We start from the raw sequence: 27412 nt of genomic DNA, 5'->3' as shown, positions 1-27412 counted from the left end.
TCGCTTTAACCACAAGTCACTGTAACTGAGTGCAAAATCAAGGAAACTTGAGTTGCTTTATTTAGCTTCCAATTTCTGGGAGGCTCAAGAATTATAATTATTCTGGACAACAAAAGGAAATAAGACTGTGCTTACAGATCTTTTTCTGCCATCTTCTTTCTGTTGGGCTGCTATTTTATTGTTGCCCTTTCTGTTACACGGGATGTACACATCAGGTGTTAAAAGGTACAATACATTCGACAACCGAGCACCACTTTCTGTAACTGAACAGGCAAAGAAATTACACTGAACACCGGCTTCTGGCAGTATTTTTCGGAAAAAAAAAGTGACTAAAATGGGTTTAAATTGATTAACACTATTAAATCACACCTAATATTTGATACTACATGATTCAATACAGCTATACGGTACAATTATACAAAATGTGTTAACATCAAAGAATACAACCAAAATTAAGATAGCAAACAAAACCTATGTAACTTTTTTTTTACAGGAAAATACTTTTGAAGTATGCATGTAACTGCCCATTCTTTTAAAGAAAATCTACTGCAAGCAAAGTTATCAACCTCCAGAAAAATCACACATAGCATTACTAAGCATATCCCCAAAAAGTGTACAATATGCACACTTGGAAAATACAAAATTAAAAAAATTGTAAGCAACAGGTGAGCTTCATATTTATAAGAATGTGAAAAGAAGTCCCATTTTGAGCACTGTTGTATAAAGAATTGTCTTTTGATGCGAAGTTCATGAATTGTCCTCCAGTTGGGACCACACTTTACAAAAACACCGTGTTTTTGAAACGAGATTACAGAGCAAGATAGAGCATATCTTAGCAATGTCATCTTATTAAAGTTTTTTTTTTAATTTTTACTACTTTATCAAAACATGTCCCTTAGGTGTGTAGGATTCATTTTTAAAATTCTTTCCTAGAAACAATATACAAAGGAGAGGCATATTTATTCCCAATCACACTCCTGGAAGACGCTTCCCGGGGTCGAGAAGGCTCTTCTCTCTCGTCTTCTCACTGGTTGTTTTTGGCCTTAGCATGTGTTAAGATGTGAGATTTCAGGTTAGTCGACTGAGCAAACTTCTTATTACAACCATCGAAGGGGCACACATAGGGCCTGTCTCCAGTATGGATTCGCACGTGTGTGCGCAAATTGAAGTCCAGTGAAAAGCGTTTCCCACAGCCTTCGAACGTGCACTGTCGAGGAAAGACCAGAGATAACGCACTCAGCGACTCTGACCAGGCCCGGTGGCCGGGCTGGCGGGTGCCACCACGCTGGAGGACAGCCTACTTCTTCCCCCAACGTTTCTCCTCCCTGCCCCCGGGAAATTTTCTAGCTGCACTCCAGAATTAGTGGGCAGGGGGCTCTGACTGCATGGACGACTCCTAGAACCCAGGGTTAGCCCTCCTGAGCTGTTTAAATACAATGTAAGAGAAACACTTGCAATAGCAAGACTCTTCCCAAATAGTAGGTTAGGCCCTAGCACTGTGCAGTATTTCAAAAAATGAATCACAAGGTTTCTGGGGCCAAGTGGCAGAGAGAATCACACCAGATTTACTAGCTGCACTGCGAGTTCACTCCCCTTGTTCATGGGCTTCCAAAAACAAGACAAAATATTAACTACACTTACTCTCGTACAATAGAATTTTAGCAGCTCCCTGCCAGTGAGTAATTCAATACACTACTAACTACAAAAACTAAATGGCTTCAGTCCCACAGTGAACGCACTAGAAATGCAGTTTCAGGCTTGGTCAAGCAAGCCTGCGTTTCTCCTGATGTGGAAAACCCGTCCCCGGATTCTCAGAGGTCACATCCGGGCAAGTCGGCCGCCAATGACTCTCATCTGGACGCCGCTGTCACCTCTCACTAGGAAGTGCCTGGACCCTGCCTCTCCAGCGTCATCGGCGCCACCACCACCGCCTGCGGACACTTGCACGATAGTGGGGGTTGGGGGGCAAGGGGTGGGGGGACTGGCTCTACCTGAAAGGGCTTCTCTCCAGTATGAACCAGTTGGTGTCGTTTTAGCTTTGAGCTCTCGACAAACGCTTTGCCGCATTCTGCACAGACGTGCACGCGGGGGCCGTGGGTGTGCAGATGCTTTCTCATGGCAGAGTTATCCCTGAACATCTTTGTGCAGCCCTTGGAACAGAGAGAGAAGCTTAGCGGTTCACACTGCAAACGGCGACGAAGGCTTAGCCACTTCTCAGCCTTCACTGACACATTAGAACAAACAACCCCCAGCCCCCCATTTTAATTTGACTCAGTATTACAGTAGAGAGGTGAAATTATTTAAGACAAAAACCAGACAGCTAAAAAAGGCCTTATCATTTAATGTAAACCCTTGTTTTACAGATGAGGAAACTGAGGCTTAGAGATGTCTTTAAGTAGACTTGCCCAAGGTCACACTACTAATAGTAGCCGAGCTAGGAGTAGAACCCAGCACCCTGGCTTCCAGCGACACCACAGCTGCCTCACCCAACTCCGTCCCCCAAATGAAGTAACAGAAGCCCTGAGAAATAAATGGAGTTAAAATGACGGCAGTCCACCACTACCTTTGGTGGGCCCCATATTCTGTGCTGCAAGAATGGGCTGTCATTCTCCATCGCCTACTGTTCCCTCTTCTCTCTTTGCCTCTTTCCCCTTCTTGACAGAGAAAGAAGCAAGAGGGTCTCCAAGGAATGGCAACTACAGAAGAAATTTATTTTGTGAGACACTAGGAAAAGAAGCAGGCAAACTGATACCAGAGCGGGGTGGGGAGGCAGATGGGTGTGTGGGGCTCGAGAGCCAAGTCCTGCACCATTTCTTCTGCAGTTGTTGCCCAGTAATGGAGTGAATGGGGGAAATGATCAGACAGCACGACAGAAGGACAGCACACGTCAACCAGTGGACAGCTTCACAGGCAAAGGGCGGGAAAAGCCACAGTTTTTTCACCTTGACCCCTAGGCTGAATTTCCATTTCGAAAATGGAATTTTAATAAAATGGAGTTGGAAAAGAAGTACACAGGGAAGCTAGAGATGGCAGGCACTAAAGGCATAACTGTTTTCAAATGCTTATTTATTTTCTGGCCCCAACGAATGTCCTGTTACACTTCCAAATCTCCACACGAAGAGCATTAAAACAGAATAAAGGACTTGGGAGTGCAAGGTCAGGAGAGATCACACCGTGCTACTGAATTGATCCTTCTCCGAACCGCTCACTGGAAACAATTCTGTATTCCATTCAAAACTCCTGCCCCTTTGTTTTTCTGCACCTGTGTGCTAGTTTACTTTTCTGTTAGTTTTATATCCACCTAAGTTTGGAACAGACCCAACCAATACCTCAAAGTAATTTTTTAGGTTATCGTTTTATTTTAAAGACTAATCACATTTGAAAACAATTAAGTACCCCTGTAGTAACACACAATTAATTAACAGGGTAAATTAAGAAAATTGTGAAGAAAATAATGAAGCTCTTATTAGGCGTACTTTAACAACACCCAAAATCATCTCCAAATTCCCACAATAAGCCTACTACGGTCCCATAAAGCTCCATGGGTGAGACACAACCTAACGTCTTGAGATTGACTTAATAATCCAAAGAGAAGAAATCAAGTCCTAACGTCATCTATTCAATGTATCGTAATAAAACATTGGTGCCCTACAGCAACCCCATTTAACAGTATTCAATTTAAGTGGCCTTTACTGAACCAAACTTACGTCCCAAAATAGTCTCTTGAATTTAGAAACCAAAGATTATAGTTCCTCACTGAATCTCAAATAGGAAGACAGAAATAAAAGTGCAAATCTCTTATACTCTCTAAGACTGCATGGACAGTCCAATGAACACTCCCCTGGCATTACTTACTTTATGAGGGCAAGCTATTGTTCTTGGAGCGTCATCTTCTTTAATTTTTCTTGGCTTCATTCTTACCAAAAGAAAAAAAAGAAAAAAAAGAGAGAGAGAGAGATTTGTAGGAGTGGGTAGACTTAACTGGCATAAATCATATAGTCTCTGAAATGTATTCCTCACAGGTACAAAAACTAAGATGATGACACGCTTCCGTGAACGGGCAGCCTGGAGACAGCTCTGAGTCCCCGGGATTGAGCCCTCGGCCCACTCTCCAGGGAAGAGCGCTGCCGCCTATGGTGGCACAGCTGGTAAGCTGGTGGTGCAGCTAGGATGGCACCGCGATCTGTGCGCCTCAAGGATCTGCTCTTTTCTCCAAACTCTTTAAAAATACAAAAGGTCAACAGCCCAGAAAACCAGAGGAATCTCCTAGTGGGAGCAAAGCAAAGGACCTGAAAGCAGGTGCTGTGGTAATAAAAGTGCCTTATAAAAAGGGAGCGATGGCTATGGGAGGGTATTAAAAATATACTTCCTAACACAACTGTGGGGGCAGGGGGGACTCTCATACTGACGGAAATGATTCAGATGTTTTTAAACAAGGGTACCCTCAACAGAGAAGTACTTGTATACACAGAAGTGTAATCTCTCTAGAAGGAAACCTAACTGGTGGTATTGGCTAGCTGAGTAGGAGCCCTTAGGGACCGACTGGTGGACACGTGGAAACACCCCAGACCCTCCTCCTCTTTTTTAGCACATTGTTAGTTTTTCAAAAAGTAAGAGCATTTGTTCTCAAGGACAGTGCTTTCTGACCCTGCTGTGGGACGAGGGTGTAATAAGAGTCCTGATCACGTGGGCAGCCAGAGAGCCCTGTGTGGAATTACTACCCAGAGAGCTTACTGATTGGATAACTTACCTACCTGCTATTTCCACTGAACCAACATTTGGTTTTTTGTCAGAACTTTCTCTCCAAATACTCCCTACAGTTAGTTCTGTGTGTGGTAGAGGGGTGAGAAATTAAGGGTTCCTAGAACAACTAGGAAAAACAGACTTACATCTCGGGAATAGATGTCCGCCCTGGCTTTGCCACCTCACACTCCAACGTGAGCATGCAGGTAACAACAGCAGCGGACTTACCACCACTCTGTTATTACAAAAGGCTTCTGCGGGCACAATTACCGGAATCAGCCAAGGCCCTCCCTACCAGTCCTGCTTCACCCTTGATCGGGGGAAAGGATGAGCCGGTGCTTCTTTATAACTCATCTATCACTAGTGAAACTCCGTGCCCTGGAGGAGCACAGGACAATCAACTGACCTGGTAGCTATAACCCGTCTCGGAGGAGTCTGTCCAAGACTGCACAAACTTCCTAGTCAAAGGCTCTAACATTTCAGCCTGGTTCCCTTCTCCCGCCCCAACCCTGTACACCAGGTAGCAAATATCTCCTAAGCGCCTGCCATGTACAGGGCTCAGAACTAGCCTTTGTTATTGCCAATACCACTGAATCCTGGGGTTTGGGCCTGAGTTCACAAAACTAGGCGGGACAAAAAGTTGGTGCCACTGCATAACCTGCGGGTTATATCAAAGTTTGAAAAACTAAAGCAATTCATATGAAAGGGTTGTACTCCAATCAAATATTAATAATAAAAGAGTGTATTAAGAACCAAGTTTCGATCTTCCCAGTTAAGAATGTTTGCCCTCTAATGACCCCACTGACATGCTCTCTCGACTGTGGAGAGGGCTGCACGATCGTGTGTCTAAATTCAATAAATGGTACTCACCTAAAAGAGGGTCAATTTTACTGCATGCAAATTCTCAATAAACCGACTTTTAAAAACTGCCCACTGGCTTGACAAGTATGATGTACATACAACTTTTTCCCCTGTTTCACCCACCTTGGGGTCTGAATACGGAGTCAATAGCAGTGAGGCACCTATGCCAATAGGACAGGTGTGGCCGAGCTGGGTTCCCACACCCATGCCTTTTCTTAGATTTAGTCCTAGGAACTTAATTTAAAAAGTAATTTTTTTCATCATGGAAAATTTCAAATATACACAAAAGAGAACAGTCCCATTTTACCATTTATGCAACTCTTGATTTTTAAAAATGTTATCAAGTGGTTTTTGTTAAATGTCACTTTCAAAGTGTGTATGAGTATTTAGCAGTGTAATTCATTTTAGAGAGTTTAAAATGCATTTGGACAAATACCCTTGGACTCAACGAGGAAGTGGAAGGTATTTAACTGCAGCCACTTTGAAGCTCCTTGGCGAATCACCCTTCTTCACTACACAGTAACAAATGAGGCTGGTCCCTTTTACATGTTCTTCTAACGGAAGCATTGGGAAAAGGTCATTTTCCAATGAAGTATACTTAGATTGAGATTTCTGTTTTGTGAATTAAGACTAATAAAACATTCATGGAACCAACTGATATATAACTTACGAAGTAAAAAAAATACACATGTATATATTTGAAATCCTAAAAAGAAAAAGTGTTGAAAAGACTGAAATCGTACGCTACTACGTAGAGTATGTTGACTTGCATGAATTAGTCAGTAGCGACCAGACTGGAGTCGAGTGGTGTTGACTGTGGTACTGTACAGAGATCTTTGGACCGGAGACGACAATGACAACAGCAGAGGCATATGAATGAGACGGATGGGATGTGACTTGATGCTGACTTCTACCAGCTGCAGACCTTGAGCAAATTACTTAACTCCTCAGCCTCAGTTTCTTACTCTGTAAAAGGCACAAGGCTCCCTACGTGAGAGCTGTGAAGCTAAAGATTTGCTGCACATTCAGCTCTTGGGCAACGACAGCCATTATTATCACCAGCGGTGTGCTAACGGGACCTAGCTAAAATTCAGTGAATTCAAAAAAAAAAAAAAAAAAAAAAAAAGCCAATTGTACTTAACACCGCAGAAGGTTCTGGCACTCCAAACCACCTTTTCCAACTAAAGGGCTGAGAGACTGGAGAAAGAACAGCACATGTAAAGCAGAAAGGCCTCCTCACTGCATTACCAAGTATACGGAGGAGCCGGGCACCCCGTAAGAGAAGTTTCCTGTTCAATTACAAGTGGAGACTACGCTCCCTGTGGATGACAGGACTGCTGGGTTTAGACTATCTCATTCTGCATCTGTGGAAGGAACAACACTGTAAAGGCTGGACTCCAGGACCAGAAATTGCAGGAATTTCCTGGCACAATTTTCAGCAGGACACTGTGTAAACCAAAAGTTCCGGCCAAGTTAAATCTGCAAACGTCCCACAGCCGAGACGAACATTTTTGAGGTGGTGACTCTTGAATGAAAAGAAGCCCCTTCCCTGCAAAACACGCTTAGCTGACTTCAGACTGGAGCTACCACCTGTGACCTGTGCTGACGGGACACAAGTTCCTGTGTAACACAGCTCCAAGGCGAGCTTCAGCTCCTTTCTTTGTGCAAAGAATCCTGTTGCCTTAGACAAGCAAGACCAAGTTTGTTAAGTGAATTCTCTCTTAAATAACAGTGTGTATTCATGTGGTGACACTGAAAAGTTAAGAGACTCTCAGCCCCACGATCACGGGGCTGAGATCACATTTCATCTGCACGTTAACCCGTGATTCAAGGCTCAGGTGGGGACTGACAATGAAATAACCACTTTGGGACTGACCTATGCACTCTCTATTTTGATCTTTCTGGACCAAAAGTTTCCAAAGGACTAACTTTAGTTAATGAAAAACGCACAAGGGTTGTCAATTTAATCAGGAAACAGAATTTGCCAGGTGCCACTCACTGACCACTTTTTTTAAGGAAGGCGCGGCTCAGTGGCTGATGCCGGGATCCACCCGGCAACTTGTGTGCTACCAGCACTGCGCTCTAACCAACTGAGCTGACCTGCCACCCCGACCACTGACCACTTTTTAAAGTAGTATTTACTAAAAACACATTTCAAATAAGAACAGTCACCCAGTCCCATCTCCCAAATACCATAACCTTCAAATTAAAGTCTGTATTTCTTACACTTGCCCACACACACGTAATTGATTTCCTAAGCAGTTAGGGTTAGTGTGGCAGGAGCCTGGAACTTTCTGTGGTCAGTTTCAAGGCCAGTCCACAACCCCATTACCCCAGTGCACCAAGGACAGAGAAAAGCAGCTAATACACCACCCCCCTAAGTCAACAGCCAAGTCACGGAGCGGAGGTGGACGAGGAGCGGAAGACAGTAGAACAAGTTCTGTGGATCCTTCTCAGTGAAGAAGATGGGGTCAGGCCCCCAAGTTTGAAACTTGGTGCCTTAAGGTTTCAGGATCCCAGGCACCAATTCTGGGGCCTCTGGGAAATCCTACTCAGCTGTTGTTACACATTGTCTACATGTGAAGCCCTAACAAAATAGGGCATTCCAGGCTCAAAGACTTCTCACCACCATGCTGTCCAATTAGAGATTGTTTAGTTTTACACGATCTTATCAAAACACTATGGAAAATGGGGATGAGGATGATCCACCCCAAGGCCCAAACCCCGACCTTCACTTTGTGTACACTGTCAAGATGAGCAAGATTTCATTCTATTCCATATACGAAATGAAATCTTTACCAGGTTGATTAGAAAAGAAAATAAACACACCCTGTATTCAGATATTATGTAAACACCACTCACTGTAGAAAGAACTGTGTGCCAGAATCACAGTTCAATCCAGCATAGCAGGTTCCATACCCAGGAGAGAATTCTCCTAGAGTCAGGTCAAATGAATTCTCTCTTTCAATACTGTTAAAAGTATTGGCCCCATTTTCAGGCCACGGCTTTCCTAGTCCTCACCCACCCCTTCCAGGGTGTTTCTGATTCTCTTTCCTTTTTCAGAAGGCTCTTTCCCACATCACCAAGATCTTCTAGCTTCTTACTCATTCTGTCCACTACTGAATGAAAATGGCTTTTCTTAAAGATATTCTTACACCCCATCAACTTCCTATTCTAAATTAAACACGTTTTCCAGCCTCTTGCACAGCTGTCTTCTTGGTTTTCTTTTCACTTGATTCTTTAGGAAGTCTTCCTTTTGATGTTTACCCTCATTTTACTGGAATATATCCTCAAGAAACCTCCTCAGAAAGAGTGTGTGCAACATAAAACAAGTCCTGCATGTCTAAAACTGTCATTATTTTGTCCTTGTTATTTGACTGTTAGCTTTGCCGGATCAAAAATTCTATGTTTGTATTAATTTTTCCTCAGAAATCTCAAAACACAACGCTCCATTGTCTTCTAATTATCTATTGCTGTTGAAGATAATTCTCATTCAGCTCTAATAATCATTCTTTTGTAGGCGACCTGTCTTTTCTCTCTGGAAGTTTCTAGGTTCTTTATCCTTAGTGTTTTGAGATTTCACAAATGGTACCTTTGAAATACCTGGCACCTGGGTGGCAGTGCCAGTGGGGGGTCCCCTTGGCCAGGAGTGAGGCAAGGCTACTTGGGGAACAAGCACAGGTTTCTATTCCACACCACCACGTGCATCCTGAGTTTAGGGCGGGCACACACTGCCTTTTCTGTTCAAAGGACTGGGACAAGCGTTCATCTGAGCCACCCAGCTCCCCAGCGAGGGGGAACAAGGCCAAGGGTCAACACCCGCTTCTAGCCACTGCTGCCTCCCCGCAGGTTCCTCTCTGCAAACCCCTCTGCTCCTCCACTGACCACTCCGCAGTACCCAGCTTAGCCTTCTCCTCTTCCGTCTTTGGGCCCCTCTGGAACGCGACTGGCTTTGTGGTGGCTTTCCCAAGTCTCCTCATCTGGATGATCCTTCTGCTGCGACACTGCTTCCTCGTACCCTCTGAAAACCAGGGCTTTCCCAGCACTTTATGTGGGGGTCTTTTCCCTCCAAAACCTCCCGAAAGCCAAAGAGCTGACTTGCCTGACACTTTCGTGCTTTCCCACCCCTCCTCAGATGATGCTAAGCCTAACTTACTTCCCGAAACCACCTCCAGTCCAGAATGGAAGTTTTGTTAGCATCTAAAAGCAAATGCTGCCTACCTGAACCCCAAAGTAGCACCTCCTCCCAATTTCCCGTCTCCTAAGGAGAAAAGCTTTTAATCAACCTTTTCATGGTCTCCTGTCATCTCTAGCACATTTATTCTTTTGTAGCAGCCAATTCCCAAGCAAACTTGACTGCTTACTCCTTCCTGAATATACACTGGATATTGAATGTGTACACTGCACTCGAGCCATTCTTGTACGTAGGCCCCACCATGGAAACCCCACTTACCTATCAAATCTCCATGCTCTCCAAGGCCCAAAGCAAATGTCACCATCCCACAAGCTTTCCTGGGTTCCTATGTTCCATCTCTATCCCTGGGATGCAGCCCATATCAAACCCTCACTAAATTCTGAGCACTACAAGGAAGTGACTAACTTTAAGAACACACGTAATATTCAACTCTGGCTCAACCGGCCCATAAATTCTAACCTCAGTCATGACTATGTATCCTACAGATTCCATTTGTATTGGGGGAGGAAGGGGTAGTTAATATTTCATACACACACCTGTGTTTAAAAATATGAGTGACATAATAAAAGCTGGAACACAATGTCATTAACCAAAGGATCGAGCCCTCATTTTTTTAAGCCATCATAAATTAGAAATTAATGTGTATATATTGTCTGTAGGTACTAGTTCACTGCAGAGAACAGGGCTCGAGCCCCGTATTCAGACACAATGGGATTCTTAAAACCCATCTGAGACGTGGGAAACGGGCTCCAAAGGCAGGCGGCAGCTAGCCTACCTGGTTTCTCTAGCAGGGCTACAAGGAGTAACCAGGACACTCGGGGGTTGCTGCTTTTTCCGACTCTGCTCTGCTCTCAGAAGACAAGAAAAAGAGGTGCTCCGCTCTGTTCTTAGATGACGCAAGGTCACAGATGTCTCTTTCTGATCCTGCCTTCACCTAAATTCCCGGGCCGGTTCCAGGCTCCATTCAACCTCAGGTAGGGAAAAGGTGAAGGCCCTCTGCTCCCGAGTTTATGGTTCAATTTATTTAAAGGTTTACATCCACCTGTGTGGGTTTTCTCACGTTCTCATAAAAACGGCCAAACAGTATTAGGAAATATATGATGCAAAAAGGGGCAGAAGCTTCTGTGGGCACCAGCCGTTTCAGGCAGAACAGACATCCAATGGGTTCCGATCTTCCCGACTCCTGACCTTGGGCAGCAGTCACAGGGGTCCCAGCCATAAATACCTGCTCTCTTCCTGCCGTGCCAGCTTAAATGAGCAAAACGCGGGAAGCTTAACTGTGACTTGCTAAAATATGAACGGATGACTCCTGTATAGACCCAGGTCTCCTGCAGCTCAGCCCACGACAATACACTCAATCTGAAATGCATACATGCAGGCCAAGAGGTAGTGTGAAGACACCCAGTTCCACGCAAAGTATGTGCGTGTTCTTTATCCACAAGCAATGTCATTTATGGAATTAAAGAGTATTTATTTCCTCTTATTGTCTGCAAGGATCTAAAATGGTGCCCCTCACATTAATAGCACAGTTACTACTAAAAAGAAAACGCCTTCTGCTTGCAGAAGTCCCTGCAGAGCAAGACTACAAACCGCCAATTAGGCACAAAAAACACAGCTGGCAACACTCAGGTACTTCCTATGGTTACAAGAACGTCCTTATAACTTACCTAGCAAATTCCGCCAGTTGTTTGGGATCTGAGAGGTCAATGCCAGGTATCCCTCCAGGAGGAAGTTTCTTTCCTGTCATATACTCTGAATAATCAGGAGGGGAGTTCTCGCCAATGATCTGTTCTTCAACCACCGTCTCATGGTCAATATCTTTTTTTTCATCTGCAACACATCATTAGATTATTTTAGCTGAGTAAAAAATGTCTGTGTGGGCAAGTACATTTTAACTACAAACTGTTTTCATTAGCAGCTTCTTCAATGGGTGATTTAGAGCCCCTACTTCAATTTCTTAAGCACCCAGCCTTTCTCCTCCTTCTCTAGAAATCCTGTTTCTGCTTGCAACGCACCAAAATCTTGGACGCCAAATCCGACGGACCTTTCTTTCTGTGGGTGTTCCTTCCCAGCCTTCGGGGACAGCTCATTACTGTCCTGGCACTCAGTTCCCTGGGTCTACTCCACTCTCTAACTGGCTTGTTTTCAGCTTCCTTGCTTCTCCTCCTAGCACTTGTCAGAGTTCTGCTTTTCGTCTGACAAACACATTTCCTGTTAACCACCTCTGCAATGCTGAATCAAATCTGGTTTTCTAGCCACCACCTCTGGGCCTGCCTCGTGCCTCCTCTTCTGCACTATTTATTCTCCCCTCACACTCTCTCTCCAGCTATACTGCGCTCTTCGCTCCCCATCACCCTAACCTCAAGGCCTCCACTCACCCCGTTCTCCCTGGCTACGACGTGTGATTACAGCTCTGTGATTTCTGTCGGCCTCTCCCACGGGACTGTAAGCTCTAGGAGGACAGGGATGCTCGTTGGTCTTGCTCCCCCTGTGTCCCCAGGGCCTTGTCCAAAGTCTGCCCATCCTTGGCCCTCACTAAGTATGTGTTCCAAGAACACAGGAGATCTCTAACTCGTGTGTCTCACTATTACCTCAAATATGTTAAGAAAAGGAGTATCGACCCCCATAATTAATCCACTACATCCCAGACAGCAAATCCTATCGATCCTTTTTAAAAGGTCTTCTCTCCCTTTGTCCCACTGCCGTCGACTTAGTTTTTATCATGGTCCCCAACCTAAATGACGACTGGAATTTCTTACTTGATCTTCACAACTGTGTTCTCTGCTCTCGTGATGCCACAGACTACACCGATACAGAAAACATAGCCGATACACACTTTCACCTGGGGCGTGACGCCTTCAACAGAGGTATAAACCACTGCCGCCGAGCATTCTGGGTCCTGTGCTGCCTGGTTCCACTTTAGCACACGCAGTCTTACCTTCTACTTCTCCTTGGCATGTGCCCTCCATAGCCCACCGGCCTGTGTCTCTCACAGGTTAATTCCCAAGTGCCTGGCAGGAGCTACTCAATCAGCACGAGCCTTCCCTTCACTCTATTACCGCTCAGATTCCAGCCTACCCTCCAGAGCCTTCCTCGCTCAAATTCTCTAAGGGCTTGGTGATTCTATCACTCTAGCCTCAGATTCTTTACTGTTTCTTTGAAGTCCTAGATTATTTCTTGATAATCACACTGACAAACTCTAAATCGTACTGTTTTGAATTTTTGTTGGCCTTGCCTCTTAAACTAGAGTGAAGTGCCCAGAGGCCAAAACCCGCTTTCTACTGTTTTGGTGCCTAAAGCACAAAATTTCAACGCTAACAGAAATTTTCCATTTCTCCATCAAATTGTTTCACAAAAAGTAGTAACACAAGAACTTTCAGAAGTGAAAACTGGCTTGTTCAACTCTTACCTTGCATTACCTTTCACCAGTGTTAAGAACCATGGCCAAAAAACAAACCATACCAAACAAATCCTGCAACTGGTGTCTCTACCCCAAAACTACACACACTAGCTGTTCAGCACACGCCGCTCTATGGCGTCAGAGGGTGAAGGCAAGACAGACAGAATGCAGGTTCATTTGATTTCAGTCCAATCATGTATGTGCAGCAATGAAAAGCACAGAATACAAGTTTTAAACTTTAAACGCCTAACTCTCCCTCCACTCTTCATTTTAGGAGCTATCACAGAATATGACAACAGTCACAGAATATAATAATAGCTGTCATTTTATTGAATGTTTACATGTAGGTACTGTTTTAATCACTGCACATGTCACCCGACATAGTGGACAAATGAGCAGCTTCATTTTAGAGGAGATGGCTGAGGCACAGAGAGGTTAGTTAAGTAACTTGCTCAGGGTTAACTAGTTAGCAAGTGGCAAATGTGAACTCATGAAGTCTAACTCTAAGACCTGTGTGCTTAACTGTCAGGCTCTGCTGCCTCTTGTCTGGAACTAGAAAGAACTAGATAATACATCCTAGGTGACCCGTTTACAGAGATGAATATCCATCCACGGAGGACGGGCCTAGGAAAAACATAGTTGGATGGACGAATAAGAAAGGCGATGTGATCCCTGATCACAAGTTACAAAGCTGGGACTGCACTCGAACCACATTCTTTAATTACACTTCTTTCCTCGGGGCTGTGTTAATTCCTTCACCTCCAATCTCTACCACTCACGTTTGCTATGTGACACAAGAACGGTAAGAGAGCGAGGCTGAGAACCACTGCGCTCTCTCTGAGCAAGCTGCTGCTGGCCGGGTGCCCCCAGGATGCCGGGGCAGAAAGCAGGCAGAACTCTCCGCAGAGCGGATGCCAGGCCTCAGTTCCACATGCGAGTACCGGAGGGTCTCCTATGTGCCTGGCACTGCTCTGGGCGCCAGGAGCAACAGCCAGAAACAAAGCTGAGTTTCTGCCCTCGGCTGTGGAGATCAAGGTGCCAGCCAATTCAGTTCCTGGTGAAACGTCTTCCTGGTCTGTAGACATGCCTTCCTGCCGTGTCCTCACACATCATCTCATCACATGCGTAACTTTTGTCTCTTCTTCTAAGGGTGCTAATCCCCTTCGTGGGGCTGCACCCTCACAACCTAATTACTTCCCAAGGGCCCCTCCTCTAACACCATCACACTGGGGATTAGGGCTTCCGAATACGACTTATGGGGTGACACACACAGAAGTCAAACGAGGAAATACTTCGTAAGGCTCAGTTCTTCGTGTCAATATTCAAGATCAACCATTAGGGGACAGTCACTAAGATGATTAAGCCTCAGAATACAAAACACGTATGAAATAAGTCTAAAGTAGAGGCTGGCAAGACTTCATGCTCTCTCTGCATGTACAGCCAGTGGGTCAAACCCAGCCTGCCAACCCCCTCCCTATTTTCCCTGTTGCCCTTTTGTTCTTTTTAAATTTTGGTAAAAGAGACATTAACATAGTACTTACCATTTTAACCCCATTAAGGGTGCAATTCAGTGGCACTGAGTACATTCACAACATAGTGAACTATTGCTATCTACACCCAAAACTTCATCCCCAACCGAAACTTGGTACCCCTCAAACAATAACCCCTCTTTCCCCCAGCCCCTGGTAACTTGTATTCTGCTTTGTTTCTATGAATTTGCCTACTCTTGGTACTTTTTATAAGTGGAATCACAAACTATTTGTCCTTCTATGCCTGACTTATTTCATTAAGCATAATGTCTTCAAGGTCCACCTATGTTGCAGCACATTTCAAAATTCCATTCCTTTTCATGGCTGAATAATACTCCGGTGTGGGCTTACCATGTTCATCTAGTGAGGGACACTTGGGTTGTTTCCACCTTTTGGGTATTGTGAATGATGGTGTGCAAATATGCCATTTATTTTTACAAATCAAGTTTTATCGGAACAGGGCCATGCTCATTTGTTTATATATCATCTTTGGCTGCTTTCCTGCTACAAGGACACATGGAGTTGATTGGTTCCAACAAAAACTGCAGGACCTACAAATGCTGAAATATTACTATCTAGCCCTTTTACAGGAAAGGTTTGCTAACCTGATCTATATGATGGGATTTCACTTCGAGAAATGGGATTAAACTGTGGAAAGTTCTCTATTTGAAACAAGAAACAATTTCTGAGGGTGAGATTACTAAACGATGGGATTTACTATCAAAAAGGACATTTGTCGCAGGTCTTTGAAACAGGTTAGATTCAAGTTTTATTCTGGAGGAGGAATAAACACAGCTGGGTAATGAAGGTGGGTGGGGTAGATTAGGGATTGTCCAGTATGCCATCTAAGTTTCTTGTTTTCATTTCTTGGAGATGGCAGTGTCATCAGCTGAGACGGACAACAATGGGGGAAGAGACAATGGGCAGGAAGGAGAGGGTCTGGAGGTCCACTCTGAGATATCTGTGTGACATCTAGTGGATGGACTGCAAGAAAGTACCTGGAAATGCAAGTGTGGGGGATAAAAAGAAATCTAGGTTGGAGAGAAATATACGGGAATCACTGGCATACAGACTGCATTTAAAACCACCAAAATATATATTATCTACTGAAAAAAAAACAAAAACATAGACAAAGAAGAGACGGCTCAGAACCAAAACCCAGGTAATTCTAATACTGAGAGAATGAGGAAGAGTTTGCAAAAGGAGGCTAGAGAGCCGTCCTGAGGTCAGGAGAAAACTAGTTTTGTCTAACGAGACTTTTACTCATGGGGAAGGCAGCCTGTTCCCAGTACTCCCAGTAAGTGCGTGGTATGACATAAATGTAAAATAGTAACACTGAGGGCAGAAACCGTAAAACACTAAAAATCAGCTGCTTTTGGTTATCACTATCCACTTAGACTTCTAAAAGTCAGCAATACAAATACTCTTGCCTAAAACAATCTTTTGTTGGCCTAAGTTCTAAATAATTGCTGCGATTTACTGTACATTTTCATCATACCGTGTTTCCCCGAAAATAAGACCTAGCAGGGCAATCAGCTCTAATGCATCTTTTGGAGCAAAAATTAATATAAGACCGGTCATATTGTACTATAAGACAAGACCAGGTCTTATGTAATATAAGACTGGGTCTTATATTAACTTTTGCTCCAAAAGACGCATTAGAGCTGATTGTCCTGTTAGGTCTCATTGTTGGGGAAACACGGTTTACATTTAAGCTTCATATTATTAGGTTGATGCAAAAGTAACTGCAGTTTTGGGGCGGCCGGATGCTCAGTTGGTTGGAGAACGAGCTCTGAACGAGAGGGTTGCCAGTTCAACCCCCACCTGGGATGGTGGGCTGCGCCCCCTGCAACTGAAGATTGAAAATGGCAACTGGACTTGGAGCTGAGCTGTGCCCTCCGCCACCAGATTGAAGGACAACTCCCTGGAGAAACACACTCCCTGGAGAAATTTATAATAAAAAAAAGAAAGTAACTGCGGTTTTCTCAATTATTTTTAAACTTTTAAACTGCAATTACTTTTTGCACCAACCTAGTATCACATTTATGACTTATTTTTTAATAAACAGTGTATTACCTGGAAGTTAATTTGAAGAACTCCTTGAAGACCAGCACACAGAAATTGTAAAGAACGTCATTAACTATTCAACAACAAAATAATCTATTTATATATTTAAAAATCACGTTTTGAAGAAGCCTGCCAAACAAATGACAAAAGATGCGAGGTCCTATTGCCAGAAGAAATCAAAGACAACGTCTGCCTCATTTTCACCAAGAACTGGACACATATTAAAGCAACACATCAAATAATGTCAATGTTATTATTTGGCCATCTTATCTGACTTTCGCAAAAAATCTTCAGAAGTTTTTGCCAAATACGATGGAAATTTACGATGCTCTAAAAGAGAAACCAGTATTTTTATTACATTTACAGACCAATGTACATATACGCTTCCCACTTTTGTTCAAAAAAATTATTAGTGGAAAGAATTCATTTTTATTTTTTTGCAATTTTATTAAAAAATATTTCAGTTATAATATGCATTTAAATAAAGACTTTCACTGTTTGCACTTACTATATTCTTTTCATTTCATAATTACCACGGAAATAGATTTGCTGTATACAAGGAAAAGCAGGTGCTGACTGATCCACTCAGAATGTCAAACGTTATGCCACTGAGTTCTGCTCACTGGCAATGGGGTAATATCAGAACCCCTCTGGGTAAAGCAGTTCACAAAGCAAAGGGTCTAAACCTGCTTTAAGAATCGTACAGAGCTGACCCTTGAACAACACGGGTTTGAACCGCACCAGTCCACTTATACGTGCATTATTTCCCATACCTGTTACTGTTTTTGATCAAAGGTTGAGAGTCCACAATGCGGAAGGCATACTGTGTGCACCGAGCTACACCATTTTATACAGGGGAACTGAGTATCTGTGCGTTTTGGTATCCGCAGGGGTCCTAGAACCAATCCCCACAGACACGGAGGGACAACTAAGTTTGGGCGAAACTCAGGTTATACACGGATTTTCAACTGCGTGGAGGTGGGTACCTCTAACCCCACGCCGTTCAAGGATCAACTGTCCGGAGTTTTCCTGGAGGGCGGACCTAGTTAATTATCCCTTCATTGTTTTGAGGGGACAGGGTTAGTCCACCTTAGAAATTCCATTGCAACGGATTTCTTCAATCAACGTAATTTATCATTTTAAATAATTATTAATTTCTAATTATTACCAGAACACAACTGGGCAAAGCAAATTAAAAACAAATCTCACAATTCCTATATGGAATAAGCTGATTCAAAAGTGGGGATGGTAGGGGTAATTATATGGAGAACTTCTAGTCAAAACTGTACGTTACGTAATTCCAGCGCTCTGGCCAAACACCAATGACCCACAACGACCAGACCAAAGTTAAATGGGCTATGCCGCAAGGCGGAGAAACAAAACCCAGCCAACACCATCCATACACGGGGCACACATTTTTGAATTATTTCAGCAGGACATCGATCAATTCATTCTTGTTTCTGAAACATTCTCAGTGTTTTCCACATGAAACTATTCAAATGGTAGGAAAGGTATAAGTCCCTGTCCTTCGCTTTCAGCTCTTCCGTTCCTTTCTACATTACCAAAGCTAAATATAATCACTCGCAGTCTAACTGGAGACAAAACAAAGAGACTCAAAATAATTTACAGATAAAAAGATATGATCAAGGAACTAGTAAGTGGAAAGGCTGGGAGCTCTACAAGTCCAGAGAAAGGGTTAAAAAAGTGGAGTCTCACCTGCCCTCCGTGCTCCAACCAAACTGGTTTTCTCCAGCGATTCAATGTCTGATCAAAGGCACACAACAAACACAACTTGCCCTTCTTGCCTGCCTCTCACCCTCATCTAAGTCCAGTCTGCCCACCGAAGCCCAGATGAGGATCTCTTTCCTTCAGGAGGCCTTTCGTTCCTGTCCCCGAGCCTTGCTTGGTTTCCCCACTTACTGAATAACGAGAATGCCACCTATCTTATAAGGCTAGGACGTGGTACCACATGAAATGCCAACCATTGTACCTGTAAAATAGAGAGTAAGCAAAATCTCCTTTATTCCATTTCCCCCTTTCTCCTGGACTTAAGGAGAACAGTAGGTGCTATGCTGAAAGGTTTGTAAAGAATGCTGCACTTTTTATGAAACTACACTGGGCACGTAAGGAATACAGAACATTCTGACTCATGCTCAGGTCATACTTGAAGCCTTTGGCTGCTGTAGGACACTGACTGGGTCAAGTCTGGCGCTCTACTGGCTGGCAGCCGTGCAGTACTACCACTCAGTGCTCCCCTCAGCGAGGAAGCAGGTTCTTTTAGAATTCAGTCCAAAGAAAAGGTTGATTTTCCTCACAAGTTTTTTCCCATGTTTGAATCAGTAAGAGGTACGATGGTTTCCTTTTTTATCCTGATTGCCAGGAAGCTCATTAGAGTTGACCCCTAATGCTTCCTGTTTTTCTGTGATTGTCATTTTCTATTTTTGCCAATTTTTATACACACACATATATATTTACCTATTTATTTATTTATTTGGCTTGGCTAGATTGTTTCTCCCCATCTCCCCCCTTAGGCCATTAACTTTGGTCTAACTACTCCAGGTGATTTCTGGCAAAAATGACATTACCTACTCATCACTGCTACCATCCACCTTCACTGAAGGGGGGAAGGGGGCAACTAAATAACATGGGACTCATTGCTAAGCCACAGGCAAAAATCAGACATGGGTTGTTCCCACTTTCCCCCACTAAAAGAGACCTCAAGAAGGGATATCATCATTTACTGACTACCTGTTTCTTGCCAGCAACTGTCACGTGCCTCAATCCAAACACAAACCTTTAAGTTATTAACCCCATGTTTTCTGAGGAAGTCAAGCCTCACAAATGTCAAGTAATGTAAAGAAGCACAGCAGTCGCAGATCTAGGATTTGAATCTACGATGAGCTCTAAAGTTCATGCCTTTTCTAAAACAGGAACGCTTCTCCACCATCTCCTCACCCTAACACTTCTTTCTTTTCCGCCTCTAGTTATCGATGACAATGGCATTTTGGTCTGTAGGCCACGATTCTGCCTTACAGCACAACCTCCGTGCACTCATGCAATCAGTTATATACTGAGAATCTTCTATGTGCCTCGTGTGTCATCATAAGGCAGCAGGGTTACAGCCCAAGACTTACACTCAACAGGAAGTAGACAGACAAGCAGAGGGTTGAAGAAAGACATTTTCATACAGTGCTACAAAGAAAATAAAACCGGGTTGTGAGACAGTGACAGTGTGTGTGCGTGTGCACACACCAATCTGAATGAACAGAGGCCTCTTAGAGCTGAGACTTGAAAAACAAGGTGGCACTAAATGTGAACACCTGGGGTCAGAGCAATGGAAGCAGAGGTAACAGCAAGTGCCGCGAAGTTCAAGGCACTGAAAGGAGGCCAGGAAGGTTGGAGAATAACAGGAGCAGAGGGAAGAGGGAGGAAAGCAGGGGCCAAATCATGTGTGGCCGCGCAGGTCATGACAAAGAGTTTGGATTTTACTGAATATAATGCAATGTCTGTGGGGTACGGGTGTGTTACAACACACAAAACAAAAAGCTTACCATTTTAACCATTTTTAAGTTTACAGTTCAGTGGCATTAAGCAATTCACACTCTTGGGTTTGAGGGCTTTTTAAAGCAAAGGGTGAAGTCATCTGATTTCAGTCTTAGAAAATTCAGAAAATAGGTTGTGTGTGTGTGTGTGTGTGTGAAATCCAGATCTGTATTAGTCCTTGTTAAGAATCTATAAAAACTTGTTTAACATAGAAATCGTATGTAGTACATTGTGAGTTATCAACAAAATGAGAAAACTAAAAACCAATTGTTAATTTGGAGTAGGGGCAACAGCTGTCTCCCTCAAATTTTGGGGGTGCTTAGAAGGAAGCTAGAGGATGTAAAAAGAGAAGAAACCAAGAGGGTTGAGTTGGGAATCGCAAAAGGAGACCCTTTGGGGTGTTTCCAAGAGTGAACTGTGAGATAACCAGAAATTCTGTTTGAAGCCTGTGATTTTCCAAAAAACAGGGTCCAGACTTCAACAGAACAGCTTCTGGCACAACAGTGGCAGCTTCTTTCCCTACTTCGTAATCCTTCTATTGGAGGAGAGTGATTTAAACAAGAAAAGAGTCGATCACAAACATTTACACTGTTTTAATGTCTACTCATATGTAAAACCACTGTGCAAGACTAAAGTAACTCAATGGTTAAGAATTTGGCTCAGTTGAGTTCCTAATATTCACTAGGTCACGTTAAAATTAAATAGCTTTGCTTTAAGAAATTAGGTATATTGTTTCCTATTTTCACGTAGGAACTCAGAAAGGAGTAGAATTGCTTTGCTATAAAGAAACTGAAAATACTTTTACAGATGCCCCTACTCCAATGAATCATTTTACAAAGATCCCAAGGTCAGAAATTAAGATATGCCAAGGTTGGAAATTTTGGTCAGCGCCCTCTAAAGAGGAATTTGGTGCTGTTACTAATTCCCAGAAACCACTGGGCTTGCTGTTATTGATAATTAGTCACAAAGTTAAACAGAACGGGACCTACTAACACAAGACAGGATTTGGAAATGGTTCCTTTCCTGTACTGTAAAGTCACCGTACATTAGAAGGTATGAACTCATACAAGAGTCAACTAACTTCCAAGACCCTCTCACATCGCCCTAATATTTTGCTAACAATAACAAAACTCGTGTTACTTTCAACATCTAAGTAGTGTTTAAGATGCCAAATTTTAAAAATACAAGGTTTCAGTTTATCCAACAACACAATACAACTCACTGTTAAATATCCAGATTTTTAAAACACAGTTTTCACTTTTATGTATTTGTCCTACGGGAAGCAGTAAGAACAGAGTGTATAAAATGGTCACTTGGGAAGAGCAGATCAGGAGTTAACAAAAGAATGTAGATCCTAAAAAATGTTCATTCTAGTAATTGTTTTTGCTAATAACCTGTTAATGGGCCCTTAATTTCCCAGCCTTTAAACAAACCAACCTTACTAAGCAGATTTCAGAAACCAAACAAATATAAAGACCTTTTATAAATACCCACCCAGGAGTCTGGCATACTTGGAAAATTGTATTTATTCTCTTCCAACAGCCTAAAATACCAGTAGGTAGGTCAGGAGCCCTGACCATTTCCTGATACGGATTTTTCCTTTCCCACTAGGAAAGTCAGCTGTTGATGGTGAGATGGAAAAGAAAAAGGAAAGGCTAATAACCTGGAGTGGAGTGACAGCAAGGGCTCCCAGAGCTACAAGGCTGGGAATCAGGATATGACTTAGGCTGCCCGTGGGCCGGGGGGTTGACTCTAGTACTTGCCAGGGCACCTGTGGCTTGGCTCCACGGGATTTTATGGTTATGGCATCCCTCGTGATCAACAGCACGGTAAGAAAGGAGGACGTGGGAATCCAGAGGAATGGCAAATGGTCAGGATTAGTAATTTTTGGCATAACCTGAACTTTCTGAATATATAAAACTAAGAAAAAATTTAACACTTTTCAACTTTCTTTCAATTTGCTGATTTGAATATCAAAGGTTTTCTGGTCTTAAGATGTTTTACTCAACCCAGCACAAAGCATTTCTATATTTGGTCTAACAGAAGATAATTAAAATATCAACAGCCTTGAGTGAAGGCCACCATTTCCAACCACTTGAAAGCAAGATTTTAAAGCCTTCTTAGGTTTCTATCAAAACTAAATGTTTTAAACACTCAGCTTTATCATTAGCTTCCCTACTCGACCCAATGATTTAATCAAGTGCTTCAGTTTATAATAAGCTCTATAAAATAGGTAGTCACTCTATACAGCAGTGATGACCACCTAGGGGAAAACATATACTACTGTGCCCTAAATCTGGCAATACTGAAATAGTCATTCGTTATATGAACGGGGGGCGGGGGGGGGGGAGGGACACGGGCCTTGAAGCAATGGATTAAGAATATTCAAAACATAGTTGAACTGTGATTAAATATTGAAACATAATTCAGCCTTAACTAGGCCTTACTTTTCTCACCTGCAAAAATAAGGTCCTGCTGTATTATCTATACAGTGGAATATTATTCATCCATAAAAAGGAATGAAACACAGTCTACATGTATGAACCTTGAAAACTAAGCCAAACACAAAAAGCCACATATTGTACAATTCCAGTTAAATGAAATGTCCAGAACATGCAAATCCAGAGAAACAGAAATTAGATTAGTGGTAGGTAGCCAGGAGCTGGGGAGAGGGCAATGGGGAGTAACTGCTAATAGGTGTGGGGTTTCTCTTTGGGGTAATGGAAATGTACCATAGACAGTGGTGGTAGCTGCACAACCTGGTGAATATACTGGAAACTACTGAACTGCACACATGTAAGTTATATCAATGAAAAACAAAACAAAACAAAAAACAAAAACAAAAACAAAAACAGGGCCGGCCCAGTGACTCAGGTGGTTGGAGCGCCGTGCTCCTAACATCGAGGTCGCTGGTTTGAGTCCCACATGGGCCAGTGAGCTGCGCCCTCTACAGCTGGGATTATGAACGACAGCTCTCCCTGGAGCTGGGCTGGGCTGCAGTGAGCAGCCAGAGGTTGGCGCCCACAGCCATCCAGAGCCACCACCAGCTGACAAGAGCTGCCGCGAGCGGACAACCAGCGACCGTCGGCCTCAGTCAGGGGAGCGCAAGGCTCATAACACCAGCATGGCCCAGGGAGCTGTGTCCTACACAACTAGACTGACAAACAACGGCTTGAATCGGAGGCAGGGGCTGGAGGGGGGGAAGCGGAAGGGGAAAGAAAAAAAAACCCCAAAAACAGATCTCTAAGGGTTTTAGACCGTTCAGATCTAAAACTACCCTACCATAGAACTACTGGGTTCCCTTGCAGCTGCTGTTCCATTCACAAGATGCCAATCATACAGGTCACTGTTACTCTGTGAGACATTAAAGGAAGATGGCATCAAAACAAGCAAAAGAAACTCTAAAATCCGAATATTTGGTTTCCACAAATACAGTGGGCACCCACTCAATTTTTGTGTGTGTTTGTTTTAAGCCAAGAGGTACTAAAACAAGTAACGTGACCCTGTATATACAATTATTTTTATAAGGACTTCAGGTAACTAAGCTTGGGCTTAAGCAAAACATTCCAATCTAAGGGGCTGTTTTAGGGAAAGTATAGTGTAGTTAAAACTCTCCTGCCCAGGATCAAACGAGACTGAGCCATGTGAAAGCAGTGCACACACTACTACCAGCCAACACACACACACAAATTTAGCGTAACAGTTAACCTGCTTTGATTTCTTCACCTGTTATCAATGATCTCATTTCAGTTTTGAAGATGAAATTGGTGTATTCAATATTTGAACTTGGGACACGTAGTTAACCACAAACTATTTAGCTTCTTTTTAGCTTCTTTTTAGGTAATAATTCTAAACCACAAGAAGAGGGCTAGTTCACCACAAAGCATGGCTCGGGCATCGGGCCATATTACGTTATTGCCATCAAACAGTACAACCACCGTTACGCACAGAGTGCTCTGTAACACACCAGAGTTAACTGTAACTAACTCTTTAAACAATTAGACGTTAAAATAAACCCAAATTGTGCAACCAGGTAAGCGGTCACTCGCACAGGGAAGTAATGACTTCTAAATGCTGACTTCATTGTAAACTAACTCCCATTAGTCGAGCCCCTCAGAATCGCACCCTCCCCAACTGTCTTACTTGATATGTACCAGCCCCATCACCAAACTTTCCCAGTATGGAAAAGGGCTTAGCAATTTTGGTAAGATCAAACCAATGTAAAATTTTACAAACCATGTAAAATGCCCTGGTTTTCTAAGTTACTATAAAACCAACGGCCATACCACGAGGAAAAGTAAATTTAATTTTACGTGCTTAACATACCTTTACCTAAACATCTAATTTCAAAGGGTATCCTCAGTTCGGCAACTCATCATAACCAACACCTGCACCCTTATTCCATTCCTATTAATAGGAAAACATGGCTGTTGGTCCCAACACGGTCGGTGGGCAATCATTCTGAGCTACCAAAACGTACAAGCTACCTTTTGATAATCATTAAGACCTAAAGTGGGCAGGTCTGACTGAAACATACAGCCCCTACTAAACTCAACCACGAAGAGCTCTCAAGGCTCTGAAACGCAGACCCGCGCGCCAGCTCTGGCTCTTAGGCGGCAGCTCCTATCTGGTCGCTCGGTCCTGAGTCATCCGCCCTCCAGCTTTACACGGCTCAACGTGGGGGCTTGCAGTAGGTACCCCCACACCAGCTTTTCAGTCCAAACTTTTCATCTATTTCATTCGTTCCTGTGAATTAACAATCCTTTAACACTCAAAGGTCACCGTATTTTGAGATTCCAGCCAATACGAAGAATTTATTAAAGAGCGTTAAATTATGGGAGAAAGGTTCTACAACGTTAGCATTGAAATTTTTTTAATGTAGAATTAAGTTTAACCAGCACGGGTACTAGGTTAACTAGCCATGACAGGATTAATCTCAGTCTATGTACTACCCTCGCAACTAGGTAGCACGTGAAGAAATGGAATACCGACGTGAAAAAACCCCGCCTTTCGGTAGTTAGAGAGAACTGAACAGTTTTCACATGCCCTAGACAGCTTTCCTGGCCTTCGTTGAAAGCAGTATTGAAGTAGTGAAAAGACGCTCTCCAGCATCCTTTTCAAGCGGAAAACAAGAGCTTTCTATCCAGGAAAAAGCATACCGACTCAAAGTGCCCGGTGTTATTAATTTAGCGGGCCAGCGAACCAAGCTACGTGCAAAGGGCCAAAGACTGAAGCACGAAACCCCCGAGAACATGAAGGGCGAACAACCAGCGGCGTCCATCGCGGGCCCGCTCCCTGCGCGCCGCCGAGCAGCGGAGGCCAGGCCGGGCCGCAGCGCGGTGACAGGCCAGCCGGCGCGGGGCCGCACGCGCCGGCCCTACGTGCCGCCCAAGTCCCGCCCCGCCCAGGCGAGCGCGTCCGCGGGCGGGGTCCGGCCTGCGCGGCGCGTGGGAGCCCAGGGCCGCGGCGCCCCCGCCCCCTTCCGAAGGCGCCTCCCGGGAGCGGTTGAGGGTCCGGGCAAAGGGGCGGGGGCGGCGGGAGAGGCGGCGGCGCCCCCTGGAGGACGGCGGGGGAACGGCGGGGAGCGCGGCTCGGCCCGCTAGGGGCGCCAGGCCCGCCCGCCCGCCCGCCCGCCCCCCCAACGCCCTCCCGGCGCCCCGCGCCCAGGCCTCGCGGAGAGCCTGCCGGGCGGGGACGGCGCGCAACGAGCCGCCGGGCCGTCCGTTGGCCCGCGCCCGCCCCGCCCCGCCCCGCCCGCGCCGCGGGACCGCCCCGCCCGGGGAAACTACGCCATTGCGGCCTAGCGGGCGGCGCCGCGCCTCCGCCGCCATCTTCGGCCGGCCGCCGCCGCCCGCCGCCCCCGCCGCGGCCCGCCCGCCATCTTTTGGGGCCGCCATACTTGCCCTGCGAAGAAGATGGCGGCGCCCATCACACACATAAAACATGGCTTCCCTTCAAAACAAAAACATCCCGGGGGCCGGCGCGGGCCGGCGCTCACCTGAGGACCACATGGTGACCGAGAACTCGCCCTCCAGGGTCTTGATCTGCACCTGCTTCTGCTCCCACTTCTTGTTGCCCGCGTCCGCGCCGCCCGCCGCCCCGGCCCCGCCGCCGAGGTAGCCCTTCTTGCCGCTCTTCTTGCCGCCGCCCTTCTTGACGCGGCCGCCGCCCGACGAGGACGAGCCGCCGCCGCCGCTCTTGCCGGCCGCCGCCACGGTGACCAGCGTCTGCTCGATGTAGTCGTCGTCGCCGCCGGCCGGCGCGGGCACCGGGATGAGGATCTGGTCCTCGAAGCCGTCCTCGGCGCGCAGCCCGTCCGAGTCGTCGCCGCCCACCACCTCCTCGCGCGTCTGCACCAGGATCACCTCCTGGTGGTGGTGCACCTGGCTCGGGTCGTCGGTGACGAGCGGCTGCAGCGCGATCATGGGCGGGTGGTGGTGGTGGTGGTGGTGGTGGTGGTGGCCCGCGTGCCCGTGGCCGCCCCCGCCCCCGTGGTCGCCGCCGCCGCCGTCCTCGTCGTCGTCGTCGTCCTCCTCCTCCTCGCCCACCACCGTGGTCTCGATGGTCTCCACCGGGATGGTCTCCACCTCGATCTCGTGCAGCTCCACGATCTCGGCCGGCATCTCAGAGCCGTCCGTGGCGATGTAGAGGGTGTCGCCCGAGGCCATGGCTGCGGGCTCCGCCACCACGGCCGCGGCGGCCTCGGCTCCGGGCGGGCGGGCGAGGAGGCGGCCGGCCGTGGGGAAGGAAGGCAGAGGAGGAAGGCGGCGGGCGGGCGGGGGGAGAGGGGGCGGGCGGCAGGGGGAAGGGGCGGGCGCGGCGGCGGCGGCGGCGGCGGGCTTCCCCGCCTCCTCGCCTCGGTGCGCCCCGCGCTCGCTCGACCGCTGCTCGCCGCGGCGCCCCGCCTCGCCGCACCTGGGCCGCCCGCTCTGGCCGCGCCTCCTCCCGCCCTCCGGGCCGGCGCTCCGCTTCCCCCTTCCTCTTGCGCCTCCGCCTCCTTCCACACAAATACCAACTCCTCACCCCGAGCCCAGATCTCGCCGCCGCCGCCGCCGCCACACTCCGCTCGGGCTC

At 45.6% G+C, this 27412-nt stretch overlaps 1 protein-coding gene across 1 annotated transcript; it reads right to left on the bottom strand.

Moving 5' to 3' along the window:
- Window positions 1–37: 37 nt before the first annotated feature.
- On the bottom strand, window positions 38–27412 carry YY1 (YY1 transcription factor). The gene is made up of 5 exons (XM_081049814.1): window positions 26337–27412; window positions 11467–11629; window positions 3856–3916; window positions 1992–2150; window positions 38–1207 (listed from the first exon to the last, which is right to left on the bottom strand). Exons 1-5 carry the CDS (start codon window positions 27004–27006, stop codon window positions 1025–1027), a joined length of 1236 nt encoding a protein of 411 aa, XP_080905940.1. The 5' UTR covers window positions 27007–27412; the 3' UTR covers window positions 38–1024.

This window comes from Rhinolophus hipposideros (assembly GCF_964194185.1).
Source record: "Rhinolophus hipposideros genome assembly, chromosome: 5".
NCBI classification, from domain to species: domain Eukaryota; kingdom Metazoa; phylum Chordata; class Mammalia; order Chiroptera; family Rhinolophidae; genus Rhinolophus; species Rhinolophus hipposideros.
Note: the sequence above shows the minus strand (reverse complement) of the source record. Positions and strands in the feature narration are given on the sequence as shown.